Consider the following 15,383-nt stretch of genomic DNA (forward strand, 5'->3'; position numbering starts at 1 on the left):
GTGTCTAGTATAGTGATTTTGATTGCTGTTCTTCCACACTATATGGGAAAGGCCTATGTTGTTTGAATCATGTTAAGGCATGAGGAATTTTTGTACTGTTTTCCACACCATTTTTGGATTAATTTGTCTTGAGCAAGGCTGTATTGTATTTTTCTTACAGAAAAAGCATGTTTTTCATCTCTCAAAATAGGAAAAATATAACCACAGAATATTTAAAATTTCATAAGAGTTGCCTCTATCTTTATCCATAGGATTACTTCTCTTCTAAACTCTCCAAATTTCTTGATTACACTTGGTTTGGAATTTAAAATGATTAAATTAAGGTTTTTGTGGGAGACAATTTCACAGTATCTACCAGAGTTTTTTTGTGAACCAGAAGTTCCACACAGGCATAATATGTTGACTTCTGAGTACCTCATTCAAACGTTTCCTGCATGTGTTTCATCCATGTCATATCTGAATAATCTGATTTGGTAGAATATATTTTGTTTAATTGAATCAAAAGTTGTACCATTCACATTCACTCCTGTTGAAATCCTTCTTTTCTCAGCAATGACTACAATGACCGACACACCACAACATACATACAATGTTATTACCACCCAGATCAAAAAAAACTGAGTAAATTAAAATAGACTGAACAAGTCCAAATTAACTTCTAATTAACATGTAATGTACATTTCGAATGCTGGTAGGTATATTGTAAAATAAGAAATAAAATTAACTTCTAATTAACATGTAATGTACATTTTGAATGCTGGTGGGTATATTGTAAAATAAGAAATAAGTAACATACACATCTAATATATGCTACTTGTTCAAATCGTACATTAAATCATAATTTAAAATACCTCAAAATTTTACTTATAATAGTAAAAAATTTTATTTTATAAATTATGATCTATAGTTAAAATAAGTAACGTACACATCTAATATATGCTACTTGTTCAAATCGTACATCATATCATATTTTAAAATATCTCAAAAGTATTTTGCTTATAATAGTAAATAATTTTGTTTTCTAAATTATGATATATAGTTAATAACCAATAAGGTCAAATTGGATTGATCGATCAATATTTGTGGCTGGTAGTTATATAGTACCTCTTAATAGATTTTTAATATCCTAAAAGTTAAGAATGGTCTGAAGGTACTCAGTCTATTCTCTCTTCTTTATTACTCATAAATTAACATTGAGACTAAATTAAAATTCTTCTCTTTTACTCAGCCTTTAAGGTAAAACAAATTTGCATCATAGGAATTAAAAAAAAAAAAAAAAAAAAAATTTCAGTGAACATAAATAAGATCTTTATTGTACAGTTCACCAGTACACGCAGGTACCACGACCATACAATACCCTTCACGGCACCATGCCAGGGGTTAGATTGTGTTGAGAAGGCTGATACTGTTTGCTCTGCTACCCATTTGCACTTTAGGTATAGTGAGTGCTTACAGTGTTATTATTTATGATCCTGTGACTTGATCTTGTGTCCTGAATGTTATCATTCAGGAACCAAGAACAAATTTTGGTAAAGTATTGCAAAATCAGAATATTATCATTCAGGTCTGAATGTTATCCTGAAAGTTATCATTCAGAAACCAAGAACAAATTTTGGTAAAGTTGTGCAAAATCAGAATACCAAAATGGATGACAAGAAAGTTGGCAGATTGTCTACATTTAAAGAGAAAAGGTAAATTTCTGCACATCTATTCTACAATTGTCATTCCTCAATTTGAATTTATGTCCCCTCAGATGAGTAATCTGAGCAAGAGGAAGAATCCCATCAGCATTGAGTTTACTCAAACCATTCAAGGCCTTATATACCTCATTAAGATTACATCGCAGATGCCTAGAATCAAGACTTGAGTTCTGCAATTTGCAGAACTTAAGCCTTGGCATCATGAGCTACTCTTGCAGCCTATCTGCACTGCTCAGAAAACTTCATATCTAACTGCACAACTACCCACAGGTTCTTTTCATTTCCCACTACTCTGAATGTAGTACCACTCGTTGGTACATTACTCTGGGGTTACTGCTGCCTGTATACAGTACTTTACATTTGAAAATATTAAACTTCAGTTGCCACCTCTCAACCCATCTGCTCAACTTTTCCAGATCCTGTTGCAGTAATGTGCTTTCATTACTGTCATTAACAACCCTGCCAACTTTTGCAAATTTATCATTTGCAAACTTAGACATTAACCCTGATATACCTTCATCAATATCATTGATAAATACAGAAAACAACAATGGGCCCAACATCAAACCCTGGAGGACTCCACTAATAATATTAATAACCAATAATAATGAAGAGCAGTGTCCATCAAATACCACTCTGTCTTCTCCCACTCAACCATCCTTTTAACCATTGTAGCAACTTGCCCTCAATGCCATTCCACTCCAATTTGTACAGCAGTCTTTCATTTGCAACAGTATCAAAAGCTTTACTAAAATCCAAGTGTATGATATCAAAATTATTTTTTACACCCAATTTCTTTGTGACCACATCATAGTATCCAATCAAATTTTTCAGACAGGACTTTCCCTTAACGAACCCATTGTGTCTGAACAATAACTGCAGTCTTGTCTAGATGATCCTGCATTGCTTCTTTAACTAGTGACTCCATTATTTTCCCTGGAATGAAAGTTAAACTAACAGGTCTGTAGTTACTCATATTACCCTTTGATCCTTCTTTGTGAATTGGGGACACATTTCACACCTTCAGTCCATGGGGACCTCCCTGAGTCCAAGAAAGCTTTCATCATTATGGCTAAGGGTTTGCTTACTTCCTTTGCTGCTTCCTTTAATATAACTGGACAGATCTCATCCACCCCAGGTGCCTTTCTTATGTTCAATTTCAACAATTTCTCCTCCACTTTGCTCTCAGTTATTACAAAATTAATTAGGTCCCTGCCAGAGGTCGATAAGCTTCTGGCCTCCACTTCCCTACAGACTTCCTCATGAGTGAATGTTGATGCAAAATACTCATTCAGTTTGAAACCCAATCTCAGCAAGTTCATCAACAGTTGATCCGTCAATGTCAAGTGGACCAATCTGATTCATTCCCTTCCTTCTATTGTTTACATAACTAAAAAAGTTGTTGCTGTTTTTCTTTGCATTCTTTGCCAAATATTTCATGTAATCTGCCTTTGCTTGCCTAAACCCTGTGTCAGAACTATAACTGCAGTCTTGTCTAGATGATCCTACAGTGCTTCTTTAACCAGGAACTCCATTATTTTTTCCAGAACAGAAGTTAAACTAACAGGTATTTAATTACTCTTGTCACCCTTTGATCTCCCTTTGTGAACTGGGGATACATTAGCACAACTCCTTCCCTAAGTCCAAGGATGCTCTCATAATCATGGCTAAGTTTGCTTACTTCCTTTGCTGTCTCCTTAAATATAACTGGAAAGATTCCATCCACCGCAGGTGGCTTTCTTATATTTAACTTCAACAATTTCTCCTCCACTTTTCTCTCAGTTATTACAAAATCGTTTAGCTCCCTGTTATAGTTTGATAAACTTCTGGCATTTTCTTCCCTTAATGACTCCTCATTTGTGAATATAGATGCAGAATACTCATTCAGTTTGTCGACAACCTGAGCAGGATCATCAACAGTTGAACCATCTATATCAAATAGACCAATCTGATTCATCCCTATTTTTCTAGAGTTTACATAAGTAAAGAAGTTTTTGCTGTTCCTCTTTGCATCCTTTGCCAAAGATCTCTCATAATTTGCCTTTGCTTGCCTGACCTCCATTGTAGCTTCATTACAGACTAACTTATATCTGCTGTAGGCTACTGTGTCTCCTGATAATTTATATGCATCTCATGCACTTTTCTTCTCTGCCACTTGTCTCTATAGTTCATCTCACATCTATTAAGGCCTAAGACTTCCTCCTGTGTGTGCATGTAGATGCAAAATACTCATTCAATTTGTCAGCAACCTCACCAGGTTCATCAACAATCGATAAGTTGAAGTGGACCAATCTGATTCATCCCCTTCCTTTTAGAATTTACCTAAGTAAAGACGTCTTTGCTGTTTTTCTTTGCCAAAGATTTCTCGTAATCGCCTTTGCTTGCCTAACATCCTTTGTGACTTGATTACAAGACTACCTTATATCTACCATAGGCATCTGTGTCTCCTGATAATTTATATCCATCCCATGCATTTTTCTTCTCTGCCACAAGTCTCATTAGTTTATCTCACATCCATTTAGGTCTAAATCTTGAACAGTATTCTTAGTTGGTGTGAAAAGCCTAGTAGCTTCCAAGATTAATTCTTTGAATTCTTCTCATTTCGAATTTGCTGTTGGTAGCATCATCAGTTGGTCCCACCATATAGAATTTAAAACTGTCTGGAACCACTGTAGTCACCTTTACAAAAGCAAAAATCCTTCCCTTTATCCCTGATGGTAGTTACATCTTTAAGTAAATCCCATATCAGTACACTGTGACCACTGCCACCTAGTGGTTCCTTTATGTGCAGATTCTTAATGCATGCAGAATCACTGCTGATAATCAGATCAAGAGTATTACTCCCTCTGGTTGCCTCTCAAACATGCTGCTGTAGAAAACAGTCGTCCAATAAATCCACAAAAGTCTTGCTAGTGTGTGAGTGACCAACCCACAAGTTCCAGTCTATAATTGTATCACTTTGTGAGAAATAACAAGCAACAGTATAAGTTCAGGTGTTGGAAATTGTACAAATCCTGCTGTTTCTTTTGATGTCTTTTCTGCATTGGTTTTATGAGGTTATTTTATTTTTCTGATGCCAACCGAAAGCTAATCATAGTCACGTGTTTAAAAAATATCTTAAAAGGCCTTATGGATATACTATAGGGGGCTTTGCTTTGCATGCAATCAATGTTTTACAGTCCTTTTAACTATTTTTATTGCTATTCTCTTATATTCACATCTAGATATTTCTAGACTGTGATAACTTTATTTTTGCAAAGGTTGGTATGATTTCTTTTTACTAATAAAAACTTCTCATATTTTCTTTCCTGGAATCCATTAAAGTAACTGAAGGGAAACTGGGATGCTGTTTCTGTTTTCTTTTCTTCTTTGACTTCAGACCCATCCAACCCCTCCCCCTCCATCTGGAATAGTTCAGTGGGTTCAATGATTTCCTATATAACTACTGATTCAGTCTTAATTTTTACTCTCTGAGGAAGGTACTTGGAAAGTTCAATATTTAACTTTAAAGCTGGCCCTGCATGAGTTTTAACTTGAAAGAGTTCCTTTTCTCATTGGTAATGTCTTTTTTGTAGGGTAGTTCAACCTTTTTCTTTCAGTTAGCATATGTTTTATTTATTTTTTTTATTTCCTTTCTTTTATTTGTGATTTAGTAGTGTTTAGAGGAAGGATTATTTCATTTATTATGTGTGGGTTAGTCTTTTAAGTTTATTTATGGCGATCATTTTGCCTTTTTATCTGTTTATTTGGTGGTATTTAAGTTGGTGTTATATGCTTTTTTAATTCAGGTTGGATTTCATAAGGTATGTTATTTAGGATAAATAATGTGGTGTGTGCTTTGAGATTTAATTCATAATATTTTGTTAATGTCCAGTAAGTGTTGTATTTACATGAAGCTATAGCTGAAATACCTTTGTCGGATGAAATATATGAGACAACAAGTTAATTATTCTTTGTTTAGATGAACAGTATCTTCCTTGAAGTAAGAATAATCAGATGGTAGAGTGTCTGACAGACAGTCTAAGACAGAAAACTTGTTATTTGAAGGTACTGGTGAGGTGAACAATAATGTACTGGTAAACAATTCTATGGCTGTATCATAATATCAAAAATGTTCACTGACAGCATGATCAAAAAATGATCATGTTTTTAAGAGAAAAATACAGTATAACCCAGTGAATGTATTTAATAACACAAACATACAGTAGAAGCTTTCGAGGCTGACGAGTCTCTATCAATTAATAGTATCTATTAGTTGATAAAGAGACTCATCAGCCTCAAAAGCTTCTACTGTATGTTTGTGTTATTAAATACATTCACTGGGTTATACTGTATTTTTCTCTTAACTATGGGCCCCATTACACAAGGCCCTTTCATGAAAATAATGTTATTAGTGAAGTTGAATTTACAAAATTTTTTTTGTCTATCCTGATAAAAATTACAAAATCTTCTTTCCAAAAGGCAAGGGGTTAATGTTACAAAGTGGTGGTTTTCAGAATAGCCTGTGAAGAGAAGTCTTATTTAAAGAAATCATTAATTTGTAGAATCATGGAAAAAATAAAACAAAAAAGTGAAAAAGATATGATCAGAACTCATGGTAAATAAGGATAATGTTATGTATCCCAGGCCCCGCCTCCATAGCCAAGTGGGAAGGAGCAGCAATGCGTAGCACACGCTTCTTGATTAGACCAGGGTTTGAGCCCGTCACCACCAAATACAGAGGATGCGGAAAGGTCAGGGAATGACCACCGTATATCCCGGAGCAATATGACCTTAGTTGCTAATGCTCCTAAAAACCAAATAACAAACAAACAAACATGTATCCCAGGTGATGATAGAAAATTGCTATTGCACATCATTTTGTGCAATATTTGTATTTCAAAAAGTGGACATGAATCTTATTTGGAGGCACATGGTATTTAGGTGAATATGATAGATTATTAGGTATATACTTGGTAAATATATAATTTTTTGACATTTGAAGGGTGTTGGCTTGTTTGAAAACTTCATGGCCTGAGTATGAAAGGTTTATGTCAGGAGTCTGGTAACATGTTACTTTTCAACATGGTTCCCATTGAAGTCAATACACTTTTGCCACCATTGCAGCAATGCATCGATTTCAGTTATTCAAAACATTTTCTCTTGAACCTTCAGGGATACATTCACTGCAGCAATGATATTACTGTTGGTGGATAAATGGATGCCAGTCAGGTATTTATTTCAAATTAGGAAATAGGTGAAAGTCAGATGGTACCTAGATCTGATCTGATGACTATGGGGGGATGGTCCAAGATTTCAAGATTTTTTTTTTTTTTTTTTTGTTTGCACATATAAATTTGTGACATATGAAGGGAATTTGAAAAGTTTCTGGCCTGTTGCCTTCTTCTTAACCATGGAATAGGAAAGGGGCATACTCATGAATTGCCTTTGGCATTAGTCCCTTTTTTTCTGAAATATTGGGTTATTGCACGGTGTGACTGCTTTTATCCATTTTTCCTCATCCACACAACTTTGTTGACTGTAATTAAAAAAAGATCTTATGCAGGCCATGAATTTTTCAAATCCCCTACATATATACGCCGATGAGCCAAAACATTATGACCAGCGAGTCATTATGCAAATCGAAGCAACTGCAGGTGAACTACGGCATGTGCGTGGGTCGGGACACAGTATAAAAAAACACTTGATACTTAGCTCCGTTAATCAGTGTTACTCTTGTTCTTCAGATGGGAAAGTCAACGGACTTAAGCAAGTTTGACAAAGGCCAAATTGTAATGGGCAGACGACTGGGTCAAAGTATTCAAAGTATTCATGTTGAGTTAATTGTGGCCGCCAGGGTTTCCCCTATATCCGCAGTATTTATAAGGCAAACTGCCAAAAGCCGGCATGAAAAAAAGAAAAGAGAGAAAATTTATAAGGGGGGACAGAAGATAGCAATAGGTTAACTAGTGTTGAGTAATGTGTTGTTAATGTTGTATGTAATGCCGGCACCTGGCTTTAGCAGCAGGGGGCCGAGGGCAAAGAGAACGTCCCGATCCCCCGCTCCCATCCCTAGCCACGAGGAGGCAGCCAGGAACTACTCTAGCAAAAGTAAGGGGAGAATTGAGTTAATAACCCAATAAAAAAAAAAAAAAAAATTATAAGTTAATGTGATGGGCAGCCAAAACTCCCAAACCAGAGACAAAACAAGTTATTATTATTTGGGTATACCCCAAAGTAGCAAATCGCAATAGGAAATACGACATTAGAAAATGAATACTATAATTAGTTAAATACAAACGTAAGTAGCCCTATTTAACCGTAGTTTAGAAGACATCAATTAGTATATTAGATTCCAAAAAGAAGTGTCCGATTTGGAAGCCAAGCCCGCCCAGTCAAGAGTAATAATCTAATTCCTAATAATTGATATCACGACATGTTATTTAGCCCCAAAATTATACTCAATGTCGGCACAACTGCAAGATCCACAGGAATATTACACACCACCCAATATCATTTCCCAAACCCAGAATCAACCCCATAACATATTACCAAATCAAGGCAATATCACTTTATAAGCTAACTCTAATCACCCTTATGCAAGGCCAGCTGTACAATAACCATATCCGATACAACCCCAAAATAAACTATTAACCAATTACTAAACTAATTTCATCCAAACAACAAACAAATTTGAAAAACTATTTACAATTAAAAACAATTTACACCGTACAGTGAATTATACCACTCCTTTCCACAGCAACTCCCAGAAACACAATTACAATTAAATTATTTACAATTAATTAAAACTATGTTCAGTTTACAAGACTAATCAAGAACATCACTATTAATGATTCCGACTCATTCTAAATATAACCCATCATAATCTAATCACCTAGTATATTACAATAATTAACTATCACCATTTAGAGAATCATAGTACCAACCCCAGAATTAAATATAAAATCCGAATCAAGTTACTCAGTGTTGCCCAAATCCTATGCACCAGCTAATAGTCAACAACTATTTACATCTGGAAACCATGAAGTAACTGATCAGTATCACCCACAAATCCCAATAAACTATTTACAATTAAAATTAAAACTATTTACAACTAAACCTATATTTACAGGACTATACTATGAGTTCATCACTATATACACTATACATTAAATAAATATGAAATAATAATTAAAGCTTAAAAATTGTCCGTAATTTGACTGCATTCAATGCAGCCAAGTAGACAGGACAATTATGATCTCTAAAAGAATGTTTAGAGTCCTTCTTCCTGACCCTGCAATTTGGGCACGAGACCGGAGCATTTGGCGTAGGACAAGATGATGCACTATGACCTGTCAGTCCACAGTGACCACAAGTTTGTGTAGTCTGCCTACAGAAACGAGAAGAATGCCCATATTGAAGACAATTAATGCATCTTGAAGTTATATAAAAGTCCTTTATTACATGAACAGTCCAGTTAAAATAGACACGATTATTCATTTTAAGAAAACGCAATCTTAGTTGAGGAGTTATTTCAAACACCCAGTGAAGATTACCCTTGTTCTTTGCACCAATTTTAAATCTTGTCTTAATACTGTCTAAGAAGACCTCCAAAGAGAGATCAGAATCCTTAAAGTTTGTTAAGTAAAGATTGTCCAATAGGTCTTTATCTGTAGTATCACGAGGAACGTCATATAAAATTACAGTTGGATTTAGTTTCTTAGGTCTTTATCTGTAGTATCACGAGGAACGTCATATAAAATTACAGTTGGATTTAGTTTCTTAGGCAAGTCTGCCCTAAGATGTAACTCAGCAAGTTTTCCACAGTCTTTGATTTTATTAAGGTCCTGCGCAGAAGCCGTTTCAATTGCCACACATTTATCTCTAGTAGCTTTTATAGACTTAACACGTAAGTACTTTAAGTTAGAACTAAGATCCTTTTCAATTGTTGTTTTAATTTCCTCACTGGAATTCAGAGGACAACTCTGTTCAGGCCTTATAAGGATAACATGCTTAATAGGAAGGTCAGAATCCAGACGACTGGGTCAGGGCATATCCGAAACGGCATGTCTGGTGGAATGCTCGTGGTTAGTACCTACTGAAAGTGGTCCAAGGAGGCGAAACCCACAAACCGCCGGCGAGGTGTTGGATGACCACGGCTCATCGATGCTTGAGGTGAGCAGGGCTCTCCTGGATGGTACGTGGCAACAGAAGGGCGACTGTGGCGCAGCTCGCCGGTAATTGGAATGATGGTGATGGGAGTAATGTGTCACAACACACAGTACATTGAACCCTGCTGAAAATGGGGCCACGTAGCCACAGGCCGCTCCAAGTGCCCATGCTAACCACAGTTCACAGGCAATAGTGCCTACAATGGGCACACAAACATCGAAACTGGATCTTGAGTGATTGAAAGAAAATCGTCTGGTCTGACAAATCACATTTCCTGTTGCACCATGTGGATGGCTGGGTACGTGTGCATCATTTGCCTGGGGAAGTGATGGTGCCTGGATGCACTATGGGATGAAAACAAGCCGGTGGCGGCGGTATCATGCTTTGGGTGATGTTCTATTGGAATACCCTGGATCCAGCCATCCATGTGCTGGACATTCTGACTGACGTCTACCACCTACCTAAATGTAAATTACCAACCTGGTATGCACCTGGTCTGTTTGTGACATACCTACTCACAGGACATGGTACCGTAAATGCCAAACTAACAACTCTGGGAATAATTGGAAATCCAAATTGTACTGGTGGTGATCCAGAAACGTGGTCACACCTAATGTTCATGTTTGACTGTCACCAATATGACGACATTTGCTGCCAGCTGGTGACAAGACTACAACATTCACTGAAGGACCAGAGCAATTCATCCTGGATGATGAAGAACCACATATAGCATTCACTGAATTTGCACAGAAACTGTTTGACAGACGCCGAGCCACACTGGCCCAACAAGCGAATAATAACACAACTGGAAACTAAATGGAGTGACAAATGCAGAAAGATTCGCTGACCAAAACGGTAGAGGAACAAGTAATAAAAGGCAACTAAGAATGGAATAAGCAACATAACGACAATATAAAATGGGACAAGCTACTATTCCCACAATAAATTCCACACCTCCAATGAGAATAAAAGGACATGGTCTACAACTCTGTGAATGACTTCAACCCTGAACCTGCAAAAGGCACAAACGGACCTGAACCATGCCGCTTTGCTGCCATTAAGCCTCATTGGCGATCAGAATTGAGCACCTGACTTGATTCCTTTTCAACCCTACCACGGCAGGGAGGAGACACCTTGTCTTCCCCACCACCGAACCCCCCCTTTTTCTCTCTGGTGAGGCATGGGCATGCCTCACTGACCAACTCTATCTATATATCTCCCCTCCTACTCTATCTATATACAACCCAAATGCACCACCCACTAAATTTAACAACACTCAAAATAATCGCTGCCCACTCTCAGCCTATCCATCTACGTAATATCAAATCCAGTGGTGTGTATGGGCATACAAGCGAAATGAGTATATACATATGTATATACACATACATATTATGAATTTTTTTTTTTTTTTAGGTCCTAGCTGCTGAAATCTCAGGAAACTAAGCGGCAGGACCTGCCAGAATAACTAAGTCTACTGGGTTCCTGGTCTGCCTCCATGGGGTGAAGGTGGGCAGCATTGGGGTCCAGCGGCTAAATGACCAGATGAACAATGGTACACAACATTACACATGTACAATACCCACACACTTTTAAACCTCTGGCATTCCCAGCAAACTGGTACATTCACAATGAAAGCAATGCAAAGATGGGGGAAACCCCTGGTGCCGCATGACATCAATATACCTTACACCTAAACATCATTGCTGACTAGGTACACCCTTTCATGGCAACGGTCTTCCCCTCTGGCAGTGCCATCTTTCAGCAGGATAATGCACCATGCCACACCACCTGGATTGTTCGAGACTGGTTCGCGGAACATGAGGAAGACTTCAGGTATTGCCCTGGCCTCCAAATTCCCCAAACATCAATCCCATCGAGCATCTGTGGTTTGTGTTGGAACAGCAACTCTGATCTGTGACATCTCAACCCTGTACCTTACAGGAGTTAAAGGATCCACTGGTTACATGTTGGTACCAGATGCCACAAGGCACATTTAGAAATCTTGTAGCATCATGGCTTGCTGGGTACAAGCTGTTTTGGCTGCACTTGGAGGACCAACGTCATATTAGGTAGGTGGTCATAATGTTTTGACTCATCGGTGTATGCATGTGTGTGTATTTGTTGCATTTTAAACATTTTACATGCTGTATAATTAAATTGAATGTCTGAATATAATATGATTTGCTGTAGGTCCAACCAAACAACTATGCGACATTTTATGATGATAAAAGAGATAGTTGGTCAGTCATGTTTGATTCAGAGAAAAGTGAAATGGAGTTTGCAAAACAGGTAAACCATTTGGTATCTTTTTATACTGTTTTGTTCCTGAAACTAATTTATTTGAAAGTCATATTTCACATTTTAACATGTTAGAAAAGTATTTGGCCATACGCGATACCTTGTTGTCAGCTAATACTGACAAAAGTGCTCTCCACTCATCGATCACTCATATATCAGACACCATATCTCCACCTTATATTAGTTATCTTTATTGGTTTATATTTAACTTTTCCCTTTTTAATCCATCTTTTAAATATTTCCTTAACAGATATTTTTTAAGTCACCTAAATGAGCATTACTTCTTTTTTTGTGGTTTATCTTAAGTCTTTTGAAATGTTTTCTTTTCTACACTGATATATTTTGATAGATCTCAAGGATCACTTTTATTCAGAAGTAGTCTCATACCTTCTAATATATAATTACCTCAGATGAACAGAGATGTTCATCTGAGGTAATTATGTTTTTTTTAGTGATTAAAGCTCTACACAAGAAATTGGTGCTTCTGTAGCCAGGTGGGCAGGAGCAGCAGTGCGTTGCACATGCTTCTTGATTAGACTGGGGTTCGAGCCCATGCCCACCAAATACGGAGGTTGCAGAAAGGTTAGGGAATGACCACCGCATATCCTCGGAGCAATATGGCCTTAGTTGCTAATGCTTCTAAAAACCAAATAACAACAACATACACAAGAAATTCTCTTGGAGAAAGAGCTAATTGTGGAATAGGGATCTATTATTGGGAGTCATTGAAAAGATGCAGGTTAGGGGCATGGACCAAGATTTGAAGAAATGTAAGATTTTTGGATACTTGGAGAGTACTTGATTACTGTTGGTAGTACAGGGGATTCTTATAATATTAATACAGTAAAATCTGGAATTGAGTATGACACTATGGGACCATGGAAAAATAAAGGGAAATTACTAAAATGTTGTTCAGAAAGTGATAGAACTCACCAAATATCCATTTAGAAAATTCCTACGGGAGGTACTCATATAAGCAACTATATTGGTTGTATTAGGAATACTGTAGTTCTGGTGGGGAGGTTAGTTTATGTAGATGCAAGTATATATATATAGATATTTAGCTGATATACTATAACAAAAAATGAGACTTTAGTATATATCAGAGTATAAAGGTGTGAGAGAGAGAGAGAGAGAGAGAGAGAGAGAGAGAGAGAGAGAGAGAGAGAGAGAGAGAGAGAGAGATTATGAAATTACACTAGAATGCATTATAGTAATCATAAATTCATAATAGAATTCTATTAAAATTGGCATTAGCTACTGTTTTATACTAAGTATGCCATTGTAATAATGTTATTGGAATAATAGTGCCATTCTATTATGGGTGTATACAGGAAAGATAGATATGATTGGGAAAAGAGCTCATACAGAAGCCTGTGGTAGATATAAACTAGTCTGCAATCTACTCATGAAGGTGGTCAGGCAAGCCAAGGCAGATTACGAGAAATCTTTGGCAAAGAACATAAAGAAAAACAGCAAAAACTTCTTTACTTATGTAAACACCAGAAGGAAGGAGATGGATCACATTGGTCTCCTTGATATTGATAGTTTAACTATTGATGATCCTGCTCAGGTTGCTGACCAACTGAATAAGTATTTTTCATCTACATTCACATGAGGAATTCTTTAGGGAAGTTGGATGCTAGAAGTTTATCAAACTCTAACAAGGAGCTAAGTGATTTTGTAATAACTGAGAGGAAAGTGGAAGAGAAATTGTTGAAGTCAAACATAAGAAAGGCACCTGAAGTGGGTGTATCTATTCAATTATATTAAGGGAGGTAAGCAAATCCTTAGCCATAATAATGAGAGCATCTTTGGATTCAGAGGAAGTCCCCCACAGACTGGAGATGTGTGAATGTATTCCCATTCACAAAGAGAGGGTCAAAGACCACGAGTAATTAGAGAGTTTAACTTCTGTTCCAGGGAAAATAATGAGTCACTGGTTCAAGACACAGCATAGGTTTGTTAAGGTGAAATCTTGTTTGACCAATTTGATTGAATACTATGATGCAGTCACAAAGGAACTGGTTGCAAAATATAATTTTGATATCATATACATGGATTTCAGGAAAGCTTTTGATACTATTGCACATAAAAGATTGTTATACATATTGGAGCAGTGTGGCATTAAGGGCAAGTTAATGCTATCGATAAAAGGATGGTTGAGTGAGAGAAAACAGATTGGTTCCCAATGGACAACTGCTCTTCGTGGACTAATGTTATTAGTGAAGTCCCTCAGGGTTTGGTGCTGGGCCAGTTGTTTTTTCTGTATCTATTTATTAATGAGTAATTTATGATTAATGACAAATGGGGCTTTGTCAATGATAAATAGGAATTTTGCTAGCAGGGATAAGAAGGTGGTTTCTTTCATTGTTTAAGGCTATGGTTAGGCCAAGTCTTGAGTATTGCATACAGGTCTGGAGGCTTCATTTTAGGAAGGATGTACAGTTGCTGGAATGGATACAGAGAGGGGCAATGAGATTTGTGAGGGGAACAAATGGCTTCAGTTCTGCAAATTCTACAATTTGCAGAACTGAATACTAAGCTCAATGATGGGATTCTTCCTCTTGCTCAGACTACACTCATGAGGTGGCATAAATTCAAATTGAGAAAAAAGATGGTTGCAGAATAGATCTACAGAAGTTTACCCTTAGCCAGCGGGTGGTTGATTGCTGGAACAAACTTCTGTCTGTTGTTGTGAAGTGGATAGCTCCAAAAGTAATATCGGGAAGTACTGCTAGATAATCTATTGGAGGGAATGGGAAGGTTTTTTTTTTTTGGGGTGATACTGCCTAAGCTTGCTTACTAATACTAATAATTATGCCAGAAGAGCAGGAAAATAAACTGCATAATTGCAAAACATAAAGGTGCATCTGATGTGACATCAAACTGGAAGTCAAATTTTACAATGTCATATGAGACATGACTTAGGACTGCAAAGGGTTAAGATTACCACATATATTCCAAGCAGAGTCATGGTATTTTATTGCACTCAGGATCTTGGACATATGTTTCCTTCAGACTAACAACATAGTACTTTATAAACTAAATACTTATGCAACTGTGTACCTATGAATTATGAACATATGTAGGGGAACTAATAGGAATGCTTTCCTCTGTGCAGCCAAACTGCTTTCGAACTTAATTTCGAAGCATCAGTAAATATGTGCCATTCATTAAGATTGTGATTTCAGAAGAAAGACCACTAATAGCTGTACAGAAACACATACTATC

At 36.9% G+C, this 15,383-nt stretch overlaps 1 protein-coding gene across 6 annotated transcripts in view; it reads left to right on the plus strand.

Moving 5' to 3' along the window:
- LOC150087330 (FK506-binding protein 15-like) overlaps positions 1 to 15,383 on the plus strand; it is a 373,115-nt gene that overhangs the window by 68,842 nt on the left and 288,890 nt on the right. For all 6 annotated transcript variants that reach the window (XM_090371133.1, XM_090371131.1, XM_090371135.1 and 3 more), the window contains one exon: positions 12,042 to 12,140. In XM_090371133.1, the coding sequence (XP_090227259.1) occupies positions 12,042 to 12,140 (99 nt within the window). The remainder of the gene's footprint in view (positions 1 to 12,041; positions 12,141 to 15,383) is intronic.

The sequence above is a fragment of the Mastigoproctus giganteus genome, chromosome 4 (genome assembly GCF_048544385.1).
Source record: "Mastigoproctus giganteus isolate SK-2022 chromosome 4, ASM4854438v1, whole genome shotgun sequence".
In the NCBI taxonomy this organism is placed as follows: domain Eukaryota; kingdom Metazoa; phylum Arthropoda; class Arachnida; order Uropygi; family Thelyphonidae; genus Mastigoproctus; species Mastigoproctus giganteus.